The sequence below is a fragment of the Taeniopygia guttata genome, chromosome 3, assembly GCF_048771995.1.
Source record: "Taeniopygia guttata chromosome 3, bTaeGut7.mat, whole genome shotgun sequence".
Lineage (NCBI taxonomy): Eukaryota > Metazoa > Chordata > Aves > Passeriformes > Estrildidae > Taeniopygia > Taeniopygia guttata.
In genome coordinates this window covers 70,218,267-70,243,151 of record NC_133027.1, presented here as the reverse complement: position 1 = coordinate 70,243,151, position 24,885 = coordinate 70,218,267, and the positions used below count along the sequence as shown (strand labels likewise).

Genomic DNA, 24,885 nt, shown 5'->3' with positions numbered 1-24,885 from the left:
AATGTTACAAAACTAACAACAGCCTTCTTTGTTTAAAAATAAAATAGAACATGCATGCAGACATTATATGCTGGAATTTTCACACAATCTGACAGTAATTACTGAAAATAAATAATTGATGTTAAAAAAAAGAGACACAAAATCCCACAAACAAATAGCCTGAACAGATGCTGTTGTCCTTATGAGTAGGTGGCACTAACTACCAGATTTATCCTTTGCCAGAGATACGGTTCAGGCCTCTAATACAGCACTTGTAAATTGTGTGTCAATGTTTTCTGTTGTTTTTAATCAATCTTTTGATTACCATCAGCCCCTTTTTCACAGAGTTTTGTCTGAAGTAGGACCAGCTACTTCCCTATTTCAAGCTGTACAAGCTGGAGCACAGAAACTTTATGAAAACTTCTAGGTTGTGTCCATTATATACTATTTGGAGATACAAGATACTCCCTGCTTTCAAAAGGGAGCAGGGAGAGTTAAGGTCATATCTGCAGCCAAAATGCTCAGACCATGTCCTGTACTGTGGCAGTGTTAAAGGTCTTGGTATTAGTGTTTGACTAGACGTATGACTCAAACTGGTTTCTATGTGGTTTAAGGGATAGTAATATATAATATAGTCTGATAGCACCACATTGTTCCCAGATTTTGGGGAGATACTGATTATGGTGTGTAGGAGATTTCTAAATGGCAATTTTCAATATTTGATGCAGATTTTAGAACATATCACCAACTCTTTCCAGCAACTTGATAGTTTTGTTTTTCTCACAAGTGGAGGAGTATGCACTTTATTCCGGTTCATGATGTACATTTAAAATAGGTTTTGTTGGTAAAACAGGGACAGTTTTTCTTGTGAGAGCCCTTACAAAGCAAAGGAACATACCTACTTCTTCACTGTGTTAAAGTACTAGATGTTAGGTGTGCTTGGATCTGTCAGCAGAGATTCTCCTGTTGTTATGGAGGTAGCAGCTCAGAAATGCAAAACCTTTTCCTTCATTCTACAACACAGGTACACAAGATGTACAGAATGCACACATAATCCTGTTGGTGATGTAAGTGGGCATTATGGTAGATCCAAGGAAGAGACATTGTTCCAAAAACAAAAAAGGGGACTATCCTAGCTCACACACTGCATCATTGAATCCTGTGTCTTTTCTGTAAAAGTATAAATACGGTACTTTCAAAATTACTGGCTTTTTGATTAAAGCCACTTTTGATTAGGGTGTAGTGAACAGCGAAGTTTTAGAAAGTTAATTTAATTAGTTCTTCATGAGAAAGAAGAGGCATTGCATATGAGTATTCTGACTTTTTCAGAAGCAATTCAAAGAAAAATAATGCTCCACAACCCTTTATGCTTTTGACTTTTTGTTCCTGGTGATATCACAGCAATAGATCCTAATTTCTTCCCATGTTATGGTTTTCACTGCAGATCTCAAGAAAACCTGCAAAGAAAATGTCACCTGCTCCTTGTGCTTATTCCGTGCACCAACCATCAGTGACATGCTCAATGATGAGGACTTGTTGTATACAGTGAGGCTAAAGCTGGATCCCTGCCATCCAACAGTGAAAAACTGGAGAAATTTAGCAAGCAAGTGGGGGATGACTTATGATGAATTGTGTTTCCTTGAACAAAAACCCCAAAGTCCCACCTTGGAATTCTTGCTACGGAATAGTGACCGGACTGTGGAGCAGCTGATTGATCTCTGTAAATTTTATAAGCGAATTGATGTTGTAAAAGTGCTATTGAAATGGGTGGAGGAGGAATGGCCCAAGAGAGGGAGCAGAACTTACCAGAATGACTTCTAGGTCACAGTAAGTTGTTAGTCTGTACGTGTTAAATGCTAGCTACCACTAATACACTGGAAGTTTCCCTTGCAAGAGAGAAAGCCTGCATTGAGGGTTTGTATACTGTGTAAGCTTTATCTACTGTATACACAAGGTAAGCTTTATGACCTCAGGGTTGCAAAGATAACCTTCCAAAAGTGGATGGAATCATCCAGGTTGTGTTCTTGAGTCTGAAAATGTCTTCAGTTTCTTTGCTGCTGTTCACAGCCTTCCTAAACAGAAAAGGAATGAAAAGGCCAGACCATTAGTTGTACTGCAGCAGTTGTGTGCTGTTGTTACTGGGAAAACCATAGTTAGAAGGCAAGTCTCCTGGCCTTACTGGTAGCCCTTCTACAATTTTGTATGTTCTACCTAGTACAAGATGAGGTGGAATCTTTCTTCCTTTTTATTTGCTTTTTAAGCTTTGTGACACTGTTTTTGGCACAGGAACACTGCGGTGTTCCAGGCAGCAATTTGGATCTGAATGTTACAATTAACTGAATATTCAACATCACATTTGAGCAAATTAAGTCTCTTTTATGAACAGGAGTAGACACTAAACAAAATGTTAAACAAAATAATTGCTCACATGCTACTACATCATAGGGCATATATTTACTCTAAGAAGAAATCGTGCAGTTCAGAGAGACTTTTCAACCCATAATCTTCAGGGGCCAAAAGAACAAATTAGAAGGCTCTATGCTTAAAATTACCTTCTAAAGGTTTAAAGACAGTGTACACTCTGACTGCAGGTATCAAATCCCTCTCACTTTGCAGTGCAAGATGATGGCACCACAGGGTCTTGTTAGTATTGACTGTAACTTTTCACAGGCTGTGGTTTTCTTTACAGCCCTGTGGGTTAGCCTACTTTCTGCTATACACCAAGGCAGTTACAGTCTTGTGTGAAACTAGCACTATATATTGATTAAAGCCACTCTAATAGAAAATGAACAGCTGAATTCACCTACAGCCCAGGTGGATGGTTATTAAAGCACTTACAGTGGTTTAGACTGGGTTTTTTTTTAATGTATTTTAATAGTCTGAATTACACTGTTTACATTTTAAATGTTTTGGAATTGGCCTTTTTCCTGCCATTCTTCTGACATCTCAGACAATGTAGTATGTACATAGGTGTATATACCCAAGCACTGGTCAAGATGTGGGGCAAAACTAGAATGGGGTGCAGGTTGATACACTGTTTACTTTTCTTGAGTAGAAATTATAAGAATTAGTAGCAAAGCTAAGAGAAGTCTAATGCTGTACGCTGAGTTTCTTACTGGAAGAGTTTGAAAAGGGACCTGTAGTAATACTTTACTATAGATACTGAGTGATATGGTTATGGAGGAGCTAGAAGTAAAGACTAACATTTTCACTTCAGGCACTTGTTCTGGACTGACATAAAATTTGCTTTATTTTAGTGACTTCAAGAAGCTGAAAGTCTTGTTTCAGGGTAAAGAAATTGACCTAAAATTGAGGTTTGAATTTTTAATTTTTCTAAAAAAGACTGGAATTTGTAATGAATTTTTTTAACCATTCCTCAAAAAAAAAAGCTGCTACTCTTTAGAACTCTAGTTTTCTAACTGTATTTTAAGGAGAAAATTTTACTGCTCTGTCTTGTTGGGGCTGCTGTTCAAGTGTTCAATGGTTCTCTTCTAAGAGTGGGTGTTTCCCAACAGATGTCTACCAGATCATAACTTTTGCAAACTATCTTCTGTCTTGAATTAGATGCTCTAGATTCAGCTTTGGGGACTGTTGCTGTGGCTGGGCTTCCTGCTGCTTTCAGTTCCTGCAGAGGCATCCACTGCTGATGTGCAATAGCTCATAATGCAGCTTGTCCAACATAATTCCCATACCTTGGGCTGACTGCATGCAGGATTTAGGATCATATGCCTGTGTCTTGAGTGCTGGCATGTATGCACACAGCTTTTCCCTCCCATAACATACCACAGGTATATCTGTGTGGTATTATAATATGCTGTGCTTTGGTAGATCCAGACCAGCTAGGAGCTGGAATCCTCACTTAAGAATCAGAATGGGAATATGAAATGATGCAGTAGCATTCCTGAATCAAGGTGTTCAACTGAGATCTACCCCCTTTCTTGATTTCTGGGTTAAAACTGTAAAATTTTGAAGAAACCCTGTTGTCTTGTGAAGATGAGTTTGATCCCTGGAAGCTCTTCAAAAGTCAATGTCAGATGAAAATAAAGCTGCTTCTAAGAATTCATAGGTGGATTCTGTATAAATTCAGCTCTGAAGATTGAAAATGTTAGCCTTAAACTTCACCACACACTGGATTACTCATTACTATACTTGAAATACTTTTTTTCCTTCTTGTATGCCATAAATGGAGATGTACACACTCTTTTTTTAGTTTTAGATCTGTTTACAAGATGTTGATTCTGAGTGTTCAATTTATTGTTATGTCTTCTGTTATAATGTGTGCTATTTTTAGAAGAAATATAGTTGTCAGTGTTTGACTTGATTGTATTTGTTTTTATTACAGCTAGAGAAACAGCTGTTTTCCTTCTCACCAGTTACCTTGGAATTACTGAACTATCAATTAGTTGTTCTGTCCTTATATATGAAATTTATGATGCCTTAAAGCACTTATGTTTGCAAGACATACTGCTGTTGAAGAAAGGAAGATGCATTTTTAAACTCTTTTCCGTATGAAAAATGAGTTAATTTTGATAAGATGATTAACAGAAACTTGTAGCTGAGTTAGTGACTAAGAGGTATGAAATCTGTATGGGATGAACTTTCATGAATCAATAATGAATCTGATACTGGATACTATAAAGTTCTACTAGGCTATCAGTTTTGTTCCATTATATCCTTCTCCTGTATAAGACCTGCTCTCTCTGCAGGGATTTCCAGTTTTTTGCCTGCTGTCTTTGTGCCTGTGGGATGATCAGTTTTGCTACTCATTTTGGCTTCTATGAAGCTAGCCAAACCACTGTATTATTTAATTCCTGCAAGCTTATCTAAGATAAAATGAGCTTAATAACTGTTCTTCAGTGACAAAGTTACTGTGTGCTCCAGGAGAACCTAGTTTTCCTGTGAGGACAACTATGGGGTATCCCCAGCAAAATGGTGACACTGTCCAGTTGCCTTACTTTCTGCATGCACTTCCCTTGGATCTGTGGAGAGGAATGCAGGATGGATTTGGAACTATCCCTTTGGAACCTACCATAAAGGATAGGCATACTCAGCATGGTTCCAGATGCTTGCTTCAAAATAACTTGTACAGAAACTGTAAACCAAAGATTATTCCTGAACCAGTACTGAAAAATGAATGGAGAGCTGCAGCTTGGCCTGGGCAGTGCGTTGTGCAACAGACTGCATATTTTTTACTGTCTCAAAAGGCCTCCCACAGTTCCAAGTCAAGCTGTTAGCAAGAGAAAAGAAATGTCAATTCTGCCTTATGGTTCTTTAAGCTAGGGTAGCACACTTGTGGCCAGACATAGCTGGAAATTATTTGTCAGACAGCAGAATTGTTTAAATAAGGTCAAAGAAAGTGCATGGCATTTATAATAACTTAAAGAACAGCCTACTTGTGTAATTTTTGCAGCAGATAATATTCTTCTGTCCATGAAGGCAAAGCAATTAGTTATTCATAACTACTTTCAATAGATGTTGTAAATTTTAAATTTTGGCTCAGTTTTGGGCAGAAGGGCAGAGCACCATTAAATAAGGATGTGAGCTTGTTGCCTGTTCTGACAGAAAAGTGCTTTTCCTAGTCCCTGAATTCAGCTAGTCTTGATTCCCTGGCTATAGTTAGTTGGCCTTAAGTGGAGAGGGAAGGTATGGATCTACTGGTCAGATAGGCTGAATATCAGCAGCACTAAAAGAACTTATTTTGAGAGGTGCAGTTGGTAGTATTTGTCTGTATTATGGCCAAGGACTGGAACTGACTCCATCTTACAAGAAACTGATGGCAAAAAGTAGACAGCCTTGGGAAAGGGTTGCTGTGCCCTCTGTTAGGGGCAGAGGGGCAGTTAACAGCTGGGCATACTTACTAGCTTGATCTCTGTATTTTGCCTTTGTAAAACAGTGATTCTTAATTTCAACGGCAGGCCATTCGAGGAAATGTGTATTTGTTATTGTGGTAATGAGAGTTGCCTGAGATTCTTAAATGAGAAAGAACCGCATAAGTAACTTGGATAATAAATGTGTTCTGTGTATCTATGTACAGCAAGGGATGGATACACAACTTTATACGTTCACGTGAAATTGCTTATTCTTTTCTGATTATAAGTTTGCTTCAAAATGACCCAATATTTAATTTGGGAATGTTTTTTGTTTAAAAAAATAACGCAAGTTTCATGTTGTTGATGACATTAAAAAAATTTACATAACAGAAAAGTTCCTTGACAGAAAGAACCAGGATAAGAAAGGGGCACACAAATGCTTATAGTAGTAAAAATATATTGAGTCTAAACTGAGAATTTATTTTTGTCTTTGCAGCCAATATACGTGAGCTTCCCCTACTTCATTCACAATCCTGTGAACAGTGGTTGTTTTTTTGGTCCTTATTTACTTATGCCTCTTTCTCTGAATCTGAGATGTTCACTATCTCAAAGGTCTACTAAAAGCCTGATCCTCTCTAAGCATCAGGAAACACCTACCATCTCGTGGTGAGAGGTGATACTACAGCCCTCGCATGTCTCCCTTGAAAATGCAGCAGAGCTGAGGGCAGGTGAGCTCATCTGTAACTGCAGAGACTCACCAGGGATATCCAGGAGCAACTGCAAGGATGATGATGAAGGTGTGAAGATAGAGTTCTAGGGATTTGGGTTTGGATAACAGCCCCCAGTTTGGAGAACATCATACAGTGTTTCCTGGTTTTTATCTCCTAGGTAGGCAGGGATTGAATCACTATGTGCAGATCGTGGCACAACCGCCTGGGGGTGGGGGTGTGCTGGGGTGTGCAGACAGGGCAAGCACAGGCACAGGTTCACTCTCCTGTCTACCGCAACACAAATGAAGGAGTGATCCTGACTACTTCAAGAAACCTAGAGTGTCATGTCACTGATTTAAGAAAGCAGGGGTGAGTATGTTTTAAGAGTTATATGGCCTAGAATTGGTTTTCAGAAGGTCTAGTGGCTTCTTGGTATCTTCTTTGTCCTTTGGCCTGCATATCTATTCTGTACCTTGTTTGCTCTTATGCTTCTCTTAAACATTCTGCTTTAAAAAGTAGGCATTGCAACAAAAAAAAATAGAATACTTCTTAGTTCCTGAAGCAGCTGTATAATTTTAAGCTTAATCTGTAAGCCCATTTTATAAACCATGACTTTTTGTTTCCTGTGATTTGCAACTTTAAACTGAAAACTGGAAGATCTGAATGATCACTGAAGCTAAATAGTGACATATCAAGGAAGAGTTATGGAAGGCCACTGATAAACTCGTAGCTAAGTAAAAGCTGAGCCAGCTTTTTAATTTTAATGTTGGTGTACCGAGAGGACTCATGTCCTCCTTGAGTCTAAAGCTTTTCAAAGAAGCTAGGGGAATAATTTCCATGAGAAAATGCTGTAAAGCACAAACAGCTCCACTAAAACTACAGAAGAAGCAACAATGTCAGTATTTTGAAATCATATGAAGTCCTTAAACACAAAATGTCTGCTGAACAGTCCAATGTGCTAGAGGCTTTACACCTGTAGCCTGTAGTACTGTATTATCTAGGGAAAAATAGTTATTCTGGTACAACAACACTACAGAAAAATTAGCCAAGAGTAACTTCCATGGGCAGATATCTTAATGGAGACTGGTGCTTATTTGTGTCAAGTCTAGGGAATTCCATTATTGATGGAAATTTTATAATTGGAACTGTGCATAAAATACCAGGCCAAGTAAGTGTGACTATGTTTTCACCTTGACTTTGGACCATGGCTTGCTACCCTGAGAGACAGGTTACAGGCTTGGCATCAAAGACAGGAGAGGCAGGTAAAATTTCTTAGGGGTTACAGGGTCCTTGATTAAATACTACCTTATGGCCAAGAATAGCTGCTATATTTACTTCAGCTGAAATTGGCTGTATCTGTCTTGACAAAGCATTTCTGTTTTTCCAGCAAGCAAAATTCTGCTGGAACATGAGAAGTCTGATGATAGGATTACACATAGTCCCAGGAATGGCTGAGTGCACATCAAATTTAGAAGAAAAATCCTGAATTAGGACTTGGACTGTGGAAATAAGGGAAGACTTTGTTATTTGCTGTCAGGACTGCCATTAGTAAATGGTGCTAAAAATAGCAGTCACAAGAAATCAGCAGGATCAGAAGACAGTCTATGAACAAAGCAACTTAAGCAGCACAAAGCTGCATAAGCTGTAACCCAACTGACTCATTGTCAATGCTACATCAGGTTTGGGTGCTGAGATAGGGGCTTCCCTGCAAATTTCATAAACTGCCTATGACTCAGCCTAAAATCACGTAATCAAACAGTTGTTCTGCTTCAGTAAGGAACTGGTACATAATTCAAATCACTGTATTTCCTCTGGATTGTTTCTTCCCAAAAGTAGAAGAGCCCTGAGCAAGAAGTAGTAAAACTTTCTTTTCTGTGGTTCTAGAAACACTTCCACTTATTGCTCTTCCTTTCAGCATCATATTTTTTTATTCCAACCTTTCAGCATATTTTCTGTCTTTGCTGTTTGACCTGAACTTTCAAACCTGCTTTGAGGTTGCAGTCTCATACTGACAATTGAGTGTATTTCATGTATTTATGTCAGTCTGGTTTTATTAAAGTGCTCTACTCTTTCAACTAGAGTGCCTGGAAAAATAGATTCAAAGAAAAACTAAGTGGTAGTTTATTTGTTCTCTTTTTAAGTAGCGCTGTAGAATTATGTAGAACAGTTGAATAGCAGGCTTTTTTTTTTCTAGCAGCTAACTACACACTGTAGTTGTCAGTCCTCTCTCACAACCATGTATGATTCTAAGGTACCTTTCCCCAGGCAATCTGCTTTGCTGCTCTTTTATCCAAGCACCTAATTTTTACAGTTCTCCTCAAAAGAAGTATTATCATACCTTTCTGTGAACAAATCCTTCCAGTTTTATATAGGTAAGCTGAGGTACCCATAAAAGCAGCAATCCTACAACTGTCAGAAGAATTCTAGCAAGTAGATAGATGATTTGAGATGGGGCTTTTGTGTCGGTTAATTGTGGAATAAGACTGGATATAATCTAGCTAAGATACTCTAGTGGTCTTTGTGACAAGTGGGTGAATGCCATTCTAAATTCTGTATAGCCACATACACTGCTTTTTGCAAGGCAAAGAAATACTGAATGCCTTTATTCGAACAGGAGATGGTGATTTAAGCTTATGAGCCTTTTATATTGCATTCTTTATTTTTGTGCTCATTTTTTCCCCATCCAGTGTATTAACAGAGGGAACCTGAAGTAGCGCTTCTCTGAGCAGACTGTTTATTGTTACACATAATGAGCTATAAAACTGCAAGGGACTTTGTTGGCCTTCCTGCTTACCTTACCAATCCTACCACAATCACTCATAGTGTGGCTTGCAAGGGAACAGGAAGATAGAAGCACAGCCTTGAGGCAGATGGAAGCTGGCTTGGGACAGAAATGTCATTGTGGGTCACTGGAGAGCCTGGAGAGTTGAGCACAGAGAAACCTAATGAGGTTCAACAAGGGTGCATGCAGGGTCCTGCACCTGGGGAGGAATAATCCCAAGTACCAGCACAGGCTGAGGGCCAATCTACTGGAGAGCAGCTTGGCGGAGAAGGACCTGGGAGTGTTGGTGGGTGAAAGCTGACCATGAGCTGGCAGTGCCCTTGCAGCCAAGAGGGCCAATGGTGTCCTGGGGTGCATTGGAAAAGTGTGGCCAGCAGGCTGAGGGAGGTCACCCTGCCCCTCTACTCCACCCTACAGAGGCCACGTCAGGAGTGCTGTGTCCAGTTCTGGGCCCCTCAGTACAAGGCAGACAAGGAGCTCCTGGAGAGGGTCCAATGGAGGCCACAAAGATGATTTGGTGTCTGGAGTATCTCTTAGGAGGTGAGGCTGTGCGAGCTGGGCCTGCTTAATCTGGAGAAGAGAAGGCTGAGAGGGATCTCATTAATGCATAGAAATATCTCAAAGGTGAGTTCAAGGGGATGGTGCCAAACTCTTGATGCCCGGTGACAGGGTAAGGCGCAATGGCCATAAACTAAACCCCAGGAATGTGAGGGAGAATTTATGTAGGGGGTGGCAGAGCACTGGGAACAGGCCTTCAGAGGAAGCACACTACACGCAGGAAACGCACAGCTCGCAGGGGAAGGAGCGCAGCGTACCTCACACGGTGTGAGCCCGTCCGCCACAGCGGCCGCCTCAGCCCAGCCCCGCCGGCTGCGCGGGGCACGCGCCCCACCCCCGCGCGGGCGGTGCCTCGGTGACGTCACCGCGGTGGGGGCGGGGCGGCGCGGGGCCGGGAGCGGCGGCGATGGCGGCGGCGGGGCCAGGCGGGCGCGTCCCGCGGGGCAGCGGGCGCTGCTGAGCGCCGCGGGGCGTCCTGCGGTAAGAGACCGAGCGGAGAGTGCAGGGACGTGCGTGTCGGGGAGAGGGACTGCCTCGGCTCGCCGTAAAGCTGAAGTGGCCGAGGTTGCTTGGTCCTGTGCCATTCCACTGTTCGGGAGTCTCGGGTTTACAGCGGGGGACGGGGGACACCGGCAGTGTTTTGTACTTTAAGTGGTTGCAGATGTCCAGAAAGCGTCTCGGTAATTCTCTGTGCAAAAGCCTTGTTCGCACTGGTGCCAAATCTTGCTTTAATTGTAAGGACTGGCCGGAGTTACCCTCATGAAGGTAACTCATGAAGGACACATTTTCTCTGTATCACAGTGGGAAGCCTAATAGCTGCTTATTATTATTTTTGGTCTCTGTGGTTTTCTGTTTGTCTGTGGGAGATATTTCCAGCCCCTCGGAATGTGTGAGATAGCAGGGCAGCCAGGGAACCTTAACTTGCCGTGTTGCAGGTTTGGTGTAAGGCACACCCTGGTGGTGGTGGCAGAAGGATACAGGAGAGCTTTGCAGTTGCATGTCCTGCTTTAGACAAACAGAGCCTGAATTGCAGCTTTCCTTCATTATTGCGACCTTGCCAATAAAATAGTAATAGGCAGATAAGAAAACCCCTAACTCATCACTTTGTCATAGTGCCACCTGCTCTTGGCTCTGCCAAGATCCTGTGCCAGGATCCTCTCCTAGCAGGATCTAGATTGCTGCTGCAGGCACAGGAAGTTCAGATAGCAGGATACTGCTGAGCTGTAAGTTTCGTTTTTGTGGGGTTTGCTGTTGGACTGTACAACCGTAAAGGCAACATTATTGTTTGATTTGGTCTTTATTTTCTCCTTTTAAAAATGAAATCGATAAAACATGCCTGCACAAGCAAAAGTGAATTTATGGTAGTATCCCTTGAGAAGGTCGAAGGGCAAAATAGTTGTGCAGTGTTGATACCTTATGTTCTCTGAATTGTATTCTAGATACTGGTCTTAAGTGGGTGAGTTAATACCTATATGGTCCAAATCTTCAACAAGACTAAGTCAGATGTAAAATGGACCACTCTATTGTTTAATCATTGCAGAAGATTAACCCCTGTGGAACAGGCCACAGACCTTGGAGTTTTGGTTTTGTGTTGTTTTGGAGTTTTTTTCTGTTTGTTTTTTTTTTTTTTTCTTCTCCATAACATAGCTTTCTGTTCTCACACAATAATGTGGCTAGAGCCTTCACCTTTGACTTTTTCCCTGTCTGCTTGTCATCACTACATAGTTTATATGCTACCTTATTTCTCCAGTGTATGCCAGAAATAATACTTAGTAGTTTCAATTTGGCCCTGAATTTTGGACACTTTGTTAAAGGATTTGCTAAAGAAGTTGCAGTGTAGCTGAGTATACACACAAACTTTATTTCTTATTAATGTTGTGCATTTCGTTATAGTTTTATAAACTTCTGTTATTACTTGTGGAGTTCTGGGATTGTATGTGTTAGAGGAAGAAATGTAAAACACCCTCTGTTTCTCTTCTTTGCTTAATATTTCTTAACTTTATGTAAGATAAAGGTGGAAAAGGCAAGGTCACTTGCTAAGGCTTGTCTGCCATGGGAAATTTGGGGATAGCACACTCCTGTTCACATTGTTTACCAGTGGGGCATCTCAGTGCTTCAAGTAAGCCTTTTAATTTCATATTTCAAAACTCTAGCAGATGTACTGGAAAGATGTTTGCATCATTTCTTCTGCTATTTGTAGCTGTACCTTGGAGGGTTTTACTTCATGTTGTGTTGTTTTGTTTCTCTTTAATTAAAATTTTTGGCTTTTTTTTTTCCAAAGGGATCACTCCTTTGGTGTTGCCTGATCAGTGAGTTCTCCAGCAGTGGCCACACAGAACTGACAGACCTGAGCTAGAGGAGGGAAGATGACATCCTTAGGTGCACCACAGGAGGAAATGCGTAAACTGACCTTGGATACACCACAGAAAGAAATACTTGAATTGCCCTTGGATACATCCCAGAAGACAATCAGTAACCCGGTAACTCCTCTGTCATGTCAACAATGTCTCCCTCGGGAGATGGGGCTTTGCTGTTTTATATCAACAGTACTGTTTTGCACTGTGAGGGATGCTACTGAGAGCTCTGCATCACTCAGGTGTTTGAGGGAGAATGTCACAGGTGACATGAAGAGCTGATAATGTTTAGAAATTGTGCTGTAGACAAATGGCCAGGACTTCCAAAAGAGGACAGACGTTCTGTCAGCCTTGGAGGATAATCCTGTTTTGTGTACAGCTTACACAGATGTCTGGCATTTTTGCAGAATATGCTGGAAAGTGAAAGTATGATAAGATGTGTTTTCACTCCTGATTCTCTGTAAATACGGGTGGGGCTTGGTAGCTCTCATGAAATGTTTATTTTGTTGTGCCTGTAACTTCAGTCTGAACAACTAAACTTGGAATCTTTTTTCATAGTTCATATCTTAATTAATAATAAATCCTGTTTTCTATGGAAAACTTGAACTGACATGATTCAGCAACTGCAGAGACTAGATTTGACAGAATTTTGTTTGCCTGGCTCAGAGTCTGGAAACTTTCTTTGAAAAGTTCTAGCATTCTCATGGTCTGTGATAGCAGCCTGACTTTGGCTTACCCTAAAGGGGTGATCTGAAGCTGTGTTTTCTGTTGTGTGTTAAAAAATGTTGTTAATTTGAACCTGCAGGAAATAGTATTTTTGCCATTCTGTGCTAGGCCCCTTTAAAAATACTAAAATCTGTAAAGTATGCATGTGGAATGTGCAGTGCCACAGACCTGCACAGGACTTCCTTATCTATTGCAGCTTTGCACTGTCACACTCTTGGGTCCTCAGTGAATCTGACTGTTTATTCCCAGTGTATGGTCACTGCTGCAAAGTGAATAGAGTTTGGCATGAGGGGGGAATAGTTTCAACCTCCTTCACAAGAATCCAGCTGGAAGAGGAAGGAAAGCTGGCCATATGATCAACTAGAAGGTGGGAGGACTGAAGTGCAAAAGGAAAGGGGGATGAAAGTTAGTAGTTGGAAATTTTGGTGGAAGAGGAGGTGTGAAGAGAAGGATTAGGAGATGTGTAGGGCAAATGAGTAGTGTCAGTGAGAGACTTAAGAGTCCAGCAAAACTGGGTGGCTGCAAGGGGACTGATCAGTATGATGGGTGAAAACACCTAGCAGGAGAATTCATCTAGAGCTTAGGAGTCCAGAGCCTATTGTGGGAAAAAGAATGAGTATTTGGGATTGGAATGTGGAGGCAGAGTTGGGAAAGATTGTGCCAGTGACTGGTACAAATTCTGGAGACTTTGGGGCAGTCTCCAGACAAGGCAGTGAGCAATCTGCTCTGTCTGACCTTGCTTTGAGCAAGGCATTTCATTAGAGAGACCAGAGGTGTCTTCCAACCTCAGCCCTTCTGTAGCAAGGCAGGCTATGAAAATATCATTGTTTCAGTACATTGTTCCATTAGCAGCAAAACTTCATAGTTTATTACAGGATTGAGTCTGAGATGTATTTCTTCATTACTGTACTGTTCTCAAGCATGCAGAAAATCTGCTTTGGTCCTTTATGCCCTTTACTCCACCTATCTGATAAGAAATGATGCCCCATCTGGTGGGGCAGCTGTCTGATATCCAGCATGCTGCATAAAAGGCTTTTATCACTGTCCTTTCCTCTGTAAGACCATAATTCTCCTCTTGTTTTATGAAAACTGGTGTGTTCTTTTAGGAAGAACACCATCTCCAAGACTTCTCAAATTCATTGACATTGACCAGTTGGCTTTAGAGCTAAGTTTTGGAGGTCTGGAAGAAAGGCAGGATGATGATAGATCATGTCATGTGATAAGCACTATCCTTAATAAAGGAAGAAAAAGTAGTAGTAGTATAAAAAGAGAATCTGGAGACATGAACAAATTACAGACACATTCTGTGATGACAAAGTCCCATTAAGTAGTATTGCACCCAGAAAAAGTTCTATTATGCTCTTGTTGGTTCCACATCTAAGCTTCTGAAGAGTTGACAGGCCACCTTTTCTTTTAAATAAGTGCATGCTTTTGAATATGAAGAAGTGCTTTTGCTACAGTTCCTTTTCAGGGGTATAGAACTTTGCTTCACTAAAATGGTCCAGTCCCAGTATCCCTGACCTGTGTGTGCTTCTTTGGTTTGTCTTTGGAGACTGAACCAGTAACTTACTACTTTATTGCAATAGAGCTACTGCCCCTCAGGGGCAGAGAGTAAAAATGAGAACAATCAAGATACACTTTTAATTTTTGATTATTATTGCTTGAATAAAACTTATCTTCTGGAGTGCAGCTTGTATTTTAAGGAACCAAGCTGATACTAGTAAGCAAAGGGATTTCACTTTTCATTCGCTTTTAACACTTAATTTCACATTTTGGTCCTCTTCTACTGCACATGCTAAAGGCAATAAACATGATGAGACTTAAAACAACCTGCCAGTTTGTTTGAGAAGCAAGTTCTATTTTTTTTCCTGATGCAGAAGACGACTCTGAATTAGGCTTTATGCAGTGCGTGGGTAGCTGAGAAGGAAAGTGGAGAATGGGCAGAAAAGGATGTGTATCTACCGTCAGAAATGATCAACACTCTGGATTTAGACAATTACTGGTGTTTCTTTTTTCTCACAGATTAACAAAAATATGTGTCAGCAACACATACCCTTATCTTCCTGTTTCATGCAATGATCTATATATTTAAAAAAAAAAATCTCAAGTTGTTGTTTTATGGTCCAATATTCCATTCAAGAGTAGTAATTCCAATGTGTTTATTATTTCTGTTGTTAAATTACTGAAATTCTTGTTTGCAATTGATGTTTCATTTCAGGAGTATCCCAAAATCTTATAAACTACCAAAAACAACCTTGGCAAAATTTTCTTTTGGTTAACCAGAGCAAATGCAACATTTTCTACCATTTACTTCCTTTTTCAATCTGAAGCACATCACACATGTGATGAGATGTAGACTTAGTGCTTTGCTTTTGGGCCAGGCACCTGGGAGCTTCCACAGTTTAATGTTAAGGTGCTTCCCATCCCTTCCTGAAATGCTGGATGATCAGGGTAGGGCTTCTGTGAGCACATCTGAGTCTTTGCTGGTGATCTGTGCTGGGGTGTTTGGAGCTTTTATCCTAAGTGACATATGCCTCCCTATGGCTTAACAACTCTCACCATGCTGCCATTTCAGTTCAGTGTAACATCCATATGTTGCCTTCTCCAGCTATTGATAAGGAAGAAAACATAGCGAGGATTGGAGCCAGACTGCATACTGTAGGCACCATAAAATCCAAGACTCCTGAACAGGGCTGTTTTAGTGCACTTTGCAGTTCTTAGCTTATTAGGGTGAGGTATTTTGTTGTGTTTGTGTAGGTTTTACTAAGAAGACACTCTGTGGGTTTTACTAAGAAGACACCCTATCATTATTTTCCCTAATGGAGCATGAATAAGCAAAAAGGCAGCTCCTGTAGTCTGGGAGCGGGGGAGTTGTAGAAGTTTCCTTCTGGTACCAGCAAGGGGGCTGATAAGTTAGCCCTTGGGAATTAACTAATTTGAAATTAATCCTCTTTATGCTCTATGAATAGTGAGGCAATAAAATATTATGACTCTTCATCTGAGAGCTAAGAATGGAGGATGGAAATTTTAGTTTTGATTTTATCTGAAAATCTTAGTTTTCATAGTGGAAAATATGCTGGGTTTTCCCTTCCTGTTGTATATTCTTTTATATTAAAAGCTAGCTGTGTTTCTTCTAATGTTGTAGAGCATCATGTAATTAAGAATTAGAATACTAATTTTTAAACTGTTTTGGGGTTTCTTGCTTCCATCACAAAATGGTATTAGAATATTTTTTTTCTTCTTTTTTGTTCTCCCCTCTTCTAGATCATTCCGTATGTTGGTACAATACATGGTGGCCTTGTTCCTGGAGAGCTAATTGTGATACATGGCACTGTTCCTGATGATGCAGACAGGTAGAGGCGATGTTGTCATGTTTTGCAGTGTCACCATGTGAGCATGAATGTAGAGGGTGAAATGTTTCCAGGGGTCCTACTTAGGATGGCACACAAAGGCTTGAACTAAATCCTTGTGATAACATCAGATTGAATGCAGGCTTAAAGGGTAATCTGACACTAACAAAATGGATAACTGAATGTGTATAGTGTGGGAATTAAGTTAAACTGGGATAAGGAGGTATGGACTAGTGCTTGTGCCCAGTAAGGGAGTTCTGTTCCCTGACCTTATCCAAGGTTCATTTGCTATGTTCTGCTGAAGATGATGGAAGGGAAGGTGGTGAACACAGTAAGTGAGGAGTTTACAGGATATGAATGATAGCCATTAAATAAATTTAAACATTTATAGTCCCTGCAGACAGATCATGGGTGAACCTTTCACATCTGTGTAGGAAGAGAGGAGGGCAAATGTTTCTTGGGGATTTTTTCTTATCCAGTGACATTCATTGTGTCTGCCTGTTCTGAGGCTCCACAGTAAAACACAAATGTACCAAGCCTTTAAGTGTGCTCTTGAGAGACTGAGCTGAATGTGGTTTGTCTTACTTCTGTGATTAGGTTCCAGGTGGATTTACAGTGTGGCAGCAGCATAAAGCCTCGAGCTGATGTGGCATTCCATTTCAACCCCCGCTTCAAAAGGTCTGGCTGCATTGTTTGCAACACACTGGAGAGGGAGAAGTGGGGCTGGGAGGAGATCACTTATGAGATGCCCTTTGGAAAAGGAAAGTCCTTTGAGATTGTCATCATGATTTTAAAGGATAAATTCCAGGTGAGTCTGGGTTGATTCTTCATCTGCAGCCATTTTTTCAGGCCAATAAAGTAGAGTATTTTGTATAATTGAAATAAATATTGGAGATCTAGGTGTCTCTGTTACCTAGGTATAGTCTAACTACAGAAAAGTTTAGAGCTTTTCTTTAAAGAGGTGCTAATTAAATCCGACCTTTAATTTTGTATTGCTTTCCTCCAAATTGGATGAGTAGGCAAGGAACTTCCTGCCATAGCTAATGGCTACTCCACCCTTCCCTCTGTATGTGCAAAGGGCTAATCTTGGGATAAACCTGTTCTGTGGCTAGTGTAGGACAGCCCTTTTGGAGGGGACATGTGAGATGTATTTGTCTTGCTCTGTTAGACTGCAATAATAGATTCTATTACATTGGTAATACCACACTGGTAAATGATCAGGTGTTAGAAAGAAAGTTGTGAAGTGCAAATTTTAGTGTAGGTAAATGAATCTCCCTCATAGTGATGGAAAGAGAGACTGACTTATGGATGAGTTGAACTTAGTTGATCTGATATTTCTAGGACACTCCTAGGAGTGTTTTGTACCAAATTATTTCTTACCAAACCAGTGTAAGCCAGAGATGTGTGCATACAGTTTGATACATGGCTGGTGTAATGTATGTTTAATACATTTTTTCAGTTTTGTTTCCCATCTCTTTAGGTTACTGTAAACAAAAAGCACTTGCTGCTCTACAACCACAGAATTAGTCTTGAAAAAATAGATACTCTTGGAATATATGGAAAAGTGCAGATCAAAACCATAGAGTTTGTTTCTAAGGTAAGTTGTATAGATAGCTGACTTGTTTGATTCATTTCCTCTTTCCTGCTAAACTGCATAGTGGGATTTATATTGAAAAGGAAGGAGAAGCAGCTACACAGTCCAATGTTAGCAAGGAGATTTTGGTTTCCCCACATTTCAGCATGTGACTCTCATGAGGATTTCTGTCTTCCTGTTTCAGTCATGCAGTTAGGGGCAAGAATGTGACAAAATTTTGCAGCTTACAAAGTTAACAGGACAGATTGTATAAGAATTGGTTGGATACTTAGTCTATGAGTGGATTAGACTTTTCAAATATTGCAGGGGCTTCAGAATGAACTCTTGAGTATTCAGTGCTTCTAAGGGACAAGTGTAGCCATGGCTGCAACTTGTTACTTGGCTTTGAAATGCCAAGGTCAGCCACAGCTGGAACTCCTTGTGTACATAGCCCTGTTTTTCCTACTTGACTGACTGATTTGTTGACTGAAGTCAGAAGGGGATAAGAAGAGGTACTCTTTCTCAGACTTTGTAGTGGACCAAACTGCAGTGGATTCGAAGTGAAGTCTGTGCTGTGCCTCCTCTCATCTGTCAGCTCTGCTACTGATAGTAAACTAACAGGGAGTTTTTCCCTGTGGAGAAGGAGAGATCCTTTTGTTCTGAAAGAGTTAGATTTTTTAGAACAGAAACTGAAGGTGATAAATTCCAGGGAGATACAGAAGGTGAATGCCTTTTCCCTTTTCTGCCACTCACTAAGGTAGTCTACCTACTCCTGTGAGATACTCTGGGTCTCTTCAGCACAATCTTCGCTACAGTGTGGGTGAAGGTTTTGACTCTTGCTGCCAAATACCAGGTCTAACTCTGGTCAGCGGACTAATAATTGTTTTGGTAGGAAGCGAAGCTGAACATAATGAATTCTAAGCTTTAAATATAGGTCTGCTATGTTTAAAGATCATTTGCGAAGATGGTAAACAGATTTTCATGAGTCCTGTCACTTGGCCTTGGACATGTTGCCAGAATAATATTCCTGCAAAAGCTGTCTGCTTCCTGATCTTGGAGGACTGACTCCAAGAAGAGCTTGAGGGCAAGCAGGTGCTGTAGGTTGTTTTCTGACCCAAGCACAAAACATACACTTGTGCCTACTGATGCTGTATGCTTTGTGGAAGAAAGGAATGGAGAAAGGTGATTCTTTCCTTTTAGTCTTTGCTTCTAATACACTTTTCTGAGGAGGAAGTTGGAGGTTGGGATTGAAATAAACAACCTGAAGACACCAGCTGTAACTGTCTCTGCCATGGCCATGTTGCTCATCTGTCCTTCCCATGAGAAGGGACACTGATGTAGAGGGCTGCTTGGGATTAAGAATCTTGCTGTATGGACTTGCCATACTGGTGTTTCTACCCCAGTGAGGAAAACTCCATGGGTACCCTGAGATTCTGAGAGTTTGACAGTACTCTGACTGTTAAATAAAGATTCAAATTGTGATGAGGTGATCTTCAGAAATCTTGATTTGGCTTCAGCAGTTGAACTTCAGAGCTTTCCTGTAGTTTGTAGGGGTTTGGCTGTCTTTTTTATTGACATAGCCCTAGATTTCCATCCTAGCAGTTCACCATTGATGATCCTTACATTGTTCTAAACCAACTTTAGCATAAAGTTATATGACATTAGCAGTGACACCTAAATATCTCTCTTTCTGCAGTCTTTACAAGGCTCTCAGCCATCGTCTCTAGGAGTAACAAAGATAAACACAGAAAATGTACGTATGCTTGTAAAAGGTTGAATGAATCTCCCTGTTGTCTGATAAGCTAGGTAATGTCCTTTTCTTCTCTTGTAGGGGGCGATGCCAAATGGTTCACAATTGGTAAGTGTTTCCTGTAGATTTGTGGCAAATCTAAAATACTTCAGTTATTTATGAAAAGACAAGAAGAAAGGAATTGACAGCCAACTGGAGAAAGATCATCAGTGAGGTTTTGTAGAGGGTAATCCTCTTCTCTGCTGCTAATACAAATGAGACTTGTTAAATCATTTAGAAAACCCAAAAGATTAAACACAGCATCCACAAACATAAACAAATTAAAAGCAAAGTATCTGAAGTTTTAAAGGACCAAGTCACAGTGGAATTTTTTTCAAATAGGCATACTTTGTTGTCTCTGCCTTAGGGAATACCTGCAAAGCAGAAGTATTCTGCAGTCATGTTAACATGTGTGAAACCTGTCTACTACATCTTCCTCTTGCTGACACATCCCTGTGTGCTACTTTAGGTAGCTGGATGCAAGTGTTGCACCTTAGGGGTGGAACTTATACCTAGCTAACATGGAGTATAGATGGAGTGATTGCTCATCTTTTTACAAAAACCTGTGCAGGTGGACTGTATCCATGCTGGAGCAAGGACTGCACTCAAACTGGAAAGGGGTTGAAGCCAGGAATACATACAGATAGAATTTGTGGAGAAAGTGACGTTGCAGTGAGTGCCGTAATTTTAGACGCTTTGTCCCTTGACAGCTTGCCTTTTCCAATCTTTTTTTCAAAACCGAGTGACATGCAATATTGTAATTTGCAAGTGGTGGACTTCAGCAAAAACATAAAAGTGAAATGCTCCTCAATTCCTTTCTTTTCCCTGGTAAAAATAACTGTTAACACAATGAAGAAGTAAAGATGAATAAAATACTTGCACCATCTATCATTATGAACTGCTGCCAGGAGGACAGAGCACTTAGTGTCTGCTTCTAGCACTTATGTGACCATGGGACAACAACACACCTTAGCAGGAGTCTTACTCTTTAAAGCAAAACTGATACTTCCAGAGATGAAAAGTCAGGTATAAGTCTGAATAATTATGTGATTAGAATTTAAACTATTACATGCTTACTTTTTTCTTGTTTTTTTTTTCGTTTCCCCTTCTTCCCCTCCTTTCACCATTAGTAGGGGCAGAAGTAGTTGTAAATAATGTTTGTTTTGAATCCAAGGTGGCAGTCTAAATTAAAACCCAGTACATTGATGGATTTATCTCAGTGTAAGTTTTCCACTACAGTATTAGGATCCCACAATATGCTGTAGGAATTACTTTAGTGGTAAGTACAGATTTGCAGTTGTAGGCCAAAATTTCATCATGCCATAGTAAAGCTCAACTTGTATTAAAAAAAAAAAAAAAGTAAGTCACAGTCAAAATTTTTACTGGGGGTGTACTTTCAGGGTGTACCTTACACTGGGAAACTTGATACTGCACTTCGTCCAGGATGCACGATTGCCATTAAAGGAGAAGTGAATAAAAACCCAAAAAGGTATGTGTTACTGATGGGTTTTTTTGCTGTTATTTAACTGAGGTGCTCTTGAGAATGAGTTGGCTTTTCCATTGCCTCTGTATATCCTTACTCACTTGCAACTTAGCATCTAGAATCGCCTGACACTACAGTGCAGGTTCCTCAGGAACCAGCAGAATTACCGCTTTAGAGAGGACTTAAAAGAGCAGCTCCATTGTGAAAAGTGAAGGTAAAATCTGAGTGGCTTACCTACTAAATCTGTCATTTACAAATTTATGTGTTTGTTCAGGGCTTTCCATTGTGCAGGAAGTGTGAGCAGATGTACTGTACAGAGACAACCTTTATTCTAGAGGGATCCAAGAGTAAGGATTTGGCAGAAATAGATGAAACATAAGTCAGGCAAGTTGCTGGTGTGCTCAAATGCTGCATGTTAAACAATATTTCTCTGACAAACCTCCTTGGTATAAGCATGAAAGTGCTTAACTGACAGTAACTGAGTGATGAAAGTGATTAACTGAGTGATTAAGAAGGATGGAGCGCCTCTCCAAAAAGAAAAGGCTAAGAAAATTTGGACTGTTCAGCCTGGCAGAAAAAGTGCTTCAGGAAGACCTAATTGTGGCTTTCTGGTACATGAAGGATGCCTGTAAGAAACATGGAGAGAGACTATATAGAAGAGCATGTAGTGACAGAAAAGGGGGAATGCCTTCCAACTGAAAGAGAGTAGGTTTAGGTTAGATATGAGAAAGAAATTCATTACTATGAGGGTAGTGAGACATGCCCCATGTCTAGCAGTGTTCAAGGCCAGGTTGGATAGGTCCCTGAGCAACCAGGTTTGGTGAAAAGTGTCCCTGCTTGTGGCAGGGGGGTTGGAACGAGATGAACTTTAAGGTCCCTCCCAACCCAGGCCATTCTGTGATTCCATGAAAGCTGATAAGGGAGTATGAGCAATAGTTTTGGTAGCAAATGAGGAACAAAGGGTTGCAAAGAACACCTTTTCCAAACATGAAATAAAGCTTGGGGAGTAGGGGAGCACAACGCAGTCAAAATAGAGCTGAGCAAATGTCTGTGCTCCAGCATGCCCTTTACTTGAAGGGTAGTTTTGGCTCTGCAAAAACATGCCTAAAAATGAAGCAATTAATGAGAAATTAAAATGATGAGAAGCATTTTTTCACATTGTGCATATGTATTGCTCTCCTGCCTCCTCAGGGAACATTTCTTCCCTGCACTTGAACAGCATTCAGAGTTCATACTGGAATCCAAGGTCTGGAATCTTTATCCACAAAGTTTGGATGGACTTCAGATTGAGTAGGATAATTAATACTTAGAGAGTAGCATTTCTTTTCCTTCTTTTAACTTGAAAAGTTTATTAGCACTTTTCAAGTTCTGAATGTGCTCAGATGCGTGTAAGCATGAAGAGGCTTTTGGCTGTTAAAGCTCGCAGGTTGTCTGCTTTTTGTTTATGCTTTTCAACCCATATACGTATATAGAGTTTATAAATTATTTCATGTCTTTTGCTCAGTTCACACAGCTTTAGGTGTTTCTTTTTCTGGTGAAAAAGAGAAATTCACAGCTTGGAACTGTTGCAATATTTCCTATCTGGACTGAATAATTCTCAAAAGAGGGTAACAATCTGACAGCTGGAGCTAATTTGGGTGGAGAGGAAATATTTTTTTCTTCAAACACAGTAAGGTCTTTGCCACAGGCTGAAGCATTCATGTGAATTTGAATGACTGTTCCCTCTGATCACCCTCCTCCAGAGCTTCCCTTTAGGAACCTTATTTGGTGGGCATGTCTGAGATGGCAGAATATTCACTCAGCCTGGGCAGAGCTTTGCTGCCTGCAAAATAACATTTTGTATACATGGTGTCCCAGCAGTCTTAAATGTATGGTGAGAATCCTTAAATTTTTCCTTGGAGTCCAACCACTTTGTTGGCAGAAAGAATATGATGTCTTTAGGTGAAACAAAGGCTTCCACTCTCCATTGCCTGAATGAAAGAGCTGGGGAAGCAGGCAGCTCTTTATGTTCCTGTGGGAATGCTGTTTCCTAGTGCAGTAGGGGAGCCACACTTGGCTCAATAGTTCTTGCTGAGACATGTACAGAAAGTTGTGAATGATGAAGTGGATCTAGCAGGGTCATGTCCTACATTTGCTGCCTCCAGCAAAGGTTTCTGTGCAGAGGAGACGAGTGCATGCTGGCTGCCTGCTTGGTTTTTCAGGTGAGTCACAGCCCTGGCTCATAAGCAGCCTGAGTATTGGCTGAGGGATTGGTAAATGGCACTGACTGCTGTTGTCATGTCTGTAAAACCTTGGTGCAATAAACTTTAAAAAAATATATCTTCCAGCTTTGCAATAAATCTGAGACCAAGTGACTCAAAGGACATTGCTTTACATCTGAATCCCCGAATGAAAAATAAAGTTTTTGTAAGAAACTCCTACCTTCATGACAGTTGGGGAGAAGAAGAAAAGGAAATTACTAACTTTCCTTTCAGTCCAGGGATGTATTTTGAGGTAAGATTAATTGAAAGAGCATCAAACTGAAAAATCTGCCAAATGGATTAACATTGGTGCTTAAATAGCCTATTACTAATACAGATTTAAATAAAACTACTATTCCTGCATTTCATGTCTTGAAAATACTTAAAATTAAATGGGACCATAGAGAGCAGACATTTGTCTTTATTTAGTAAGAGTTTTCTTTTTAAGTAATTGCAAAAATTCAACTTGTGCTAAGAGCAAATTTAAATTAAATTGAGTTGGACTTGATGATTTTTATAGGTCCCTTGCAATTTAAGTTATTCTATGATTCTGTGAATTTTATCGGTGCCCCATTTTTGTTTTTAAATGTTGCTTTTGCATGAAACGTTCTCTGTAATAGAAACACATCTTGCCGAAATCCATGCTAGGTCTTCAGATTTTTTAGCATCTTACCTGAGCTTAAATGTTAACTGTTTTTCTTACTGCTTTGCAGCTGATTATTTTCTGTGATGCCTACCAGTTCAAAGTTGCTGTTAATGGTGTTCACACTCTGGAGTACAAGCATCGTTTTAAACAACTTGAAAAGATCAGCATAGTGGAAGTCACGGGAGATGTTCACTTGTTGGATGTGAGAAGCTGGTAGTTCTTTTCAATAAGTACTGAAAGAATTTAACCTCTTCTAATGACAGTGCCTCCTTGTCAAGTACAAACAGGTGCTGACTCATGCTGAGCCTGCCTTTAGCCTATCTAGGCTTTGCATTTGCCTGAGTTAGGCAAGTACTAGAAATACTAACTTCAAATTTAAATCCTTCTCTAGTCTTCAGTTTCTTGCAAGCTAAGTTAGTGTTTGCTCAGATAAATCTTCTGCATTACTGAACCTAGCAATATGAAAATGCTGCATCATACTGTGTCCAACAATTGCACTCTGTATGTTAACTACCATTTAGCATTCAACACTATACATTAAATATTGTGAAGTAGAAGTTAGACTAAAACAGAATCCAAAGATAGTTATCCATCTCAAAAGGGAAGTTTATAATTTATTTAATATAGAGCTATGGATTATAATTCTTTGTCTTAATAATAACCTTTACAGTGAAGTTGGATTAAGCAAACAGTTGACCTTTTACTTCTGGTAAAAGGCAGGAAGTTTGATCTTACCTCTTAGCCTGCTGCTGCAATAGTACCTTCTATGACATCTATGGTTATGTCACCTCCTGCTTACTAGGGCCCAGAATTTCTAGCTTTTTAGTTTTCCAAAGTAAAACACAGGAAAGGGATTTAGCTGGTTTCAACATGAACTTTTGAAAC

The 24,885-nt window shown here is 40.3% G+C and overlaps 2 protein-coding genes across 8 annotated transcripts in view; both read left to right on the top strand.

The window, feature by feature from the left end:
* Nucleotides 1-12,272, top strand: part of EDARADD (EDAR associated via death domain) — a 28,459-nt gene extending 16,187 nt beyond the window's left edge. For 4 of the 6 annotated variants that reach the window (XM_030268246.4, XM_030268247.4, XM_030268244.4 and 1 more), the window contains one exon: nt 1,424-1,800. In XM_030268246.4, the coding sequence (XP_030124106.1) occupies nt 1,424-1,800 (377 nt within the window). Of the gene's footprint in view, nt 1-1,423; nt 4,296-12,120 lie in introns of those variants that run through there. The other 2 variants (XM_072927091.1, XM_012572502.5) reach the window with 2 other exon arrangements.
* On the top strand, nt 12,178-24,735 carry LGALS8 (galectin 8). 2 transcript variants are annotated; one of them, XM_012572580.5, is made up of 9 exons: nt 12,178-12,319; nt 16,184-16,272; nt 16,867-17,077; nt 17,750-17,866; nt 19,539-19,595; nt 19,674-19,700; nt 21,032-21,120; nt 23,442-23,607; nt 24,068-24,735. In XM_012572580.5, the coding sequence occupies exons 1-9, from the start codon at nt 12,206-12,208 to the stop codon at nt 24,215-24,217; spliced, it is 1,020 nt and encodes a 339-aa protein (XP_012428034.3). In that variant the 5' UTR covers nt 12,178-12,205; the 3' UTR covers nt 24,218-24,735. The 2 variants fall into 2 exon arrangements, with proteins under 2 accessions (XP_012428034.3, XP_012428035.1); XM_012572581.5 differs by lacking the exon at nt 19,539-19,595.
* Nucleotides 24,736-24,885: the final 150 nt, after the last annotated feature.

Coding starts and splice junctions, on each gene's coding strand:
- LGALS8 (XM_012572580.5), top strand. CDS start 12,206: ATGACATCCTTAGGTGCACCACAGGAGGAAATGCGTAAACTGACCTTG. Junction 17,078..17,749: donor TTTTAAAGGATAAATTCCAG/GTGAGTCTGGGT, acceptor CCATCTCTTTAG/GTTACTGTAAACAAAAAGCA. Junction 21,121..23,441: donor GTGAATAAAAACCCAAAAAG/GTATGTGTTACT, acceptor TATATCTTCCAG/CTTTGCAATAAATCTGAGAC.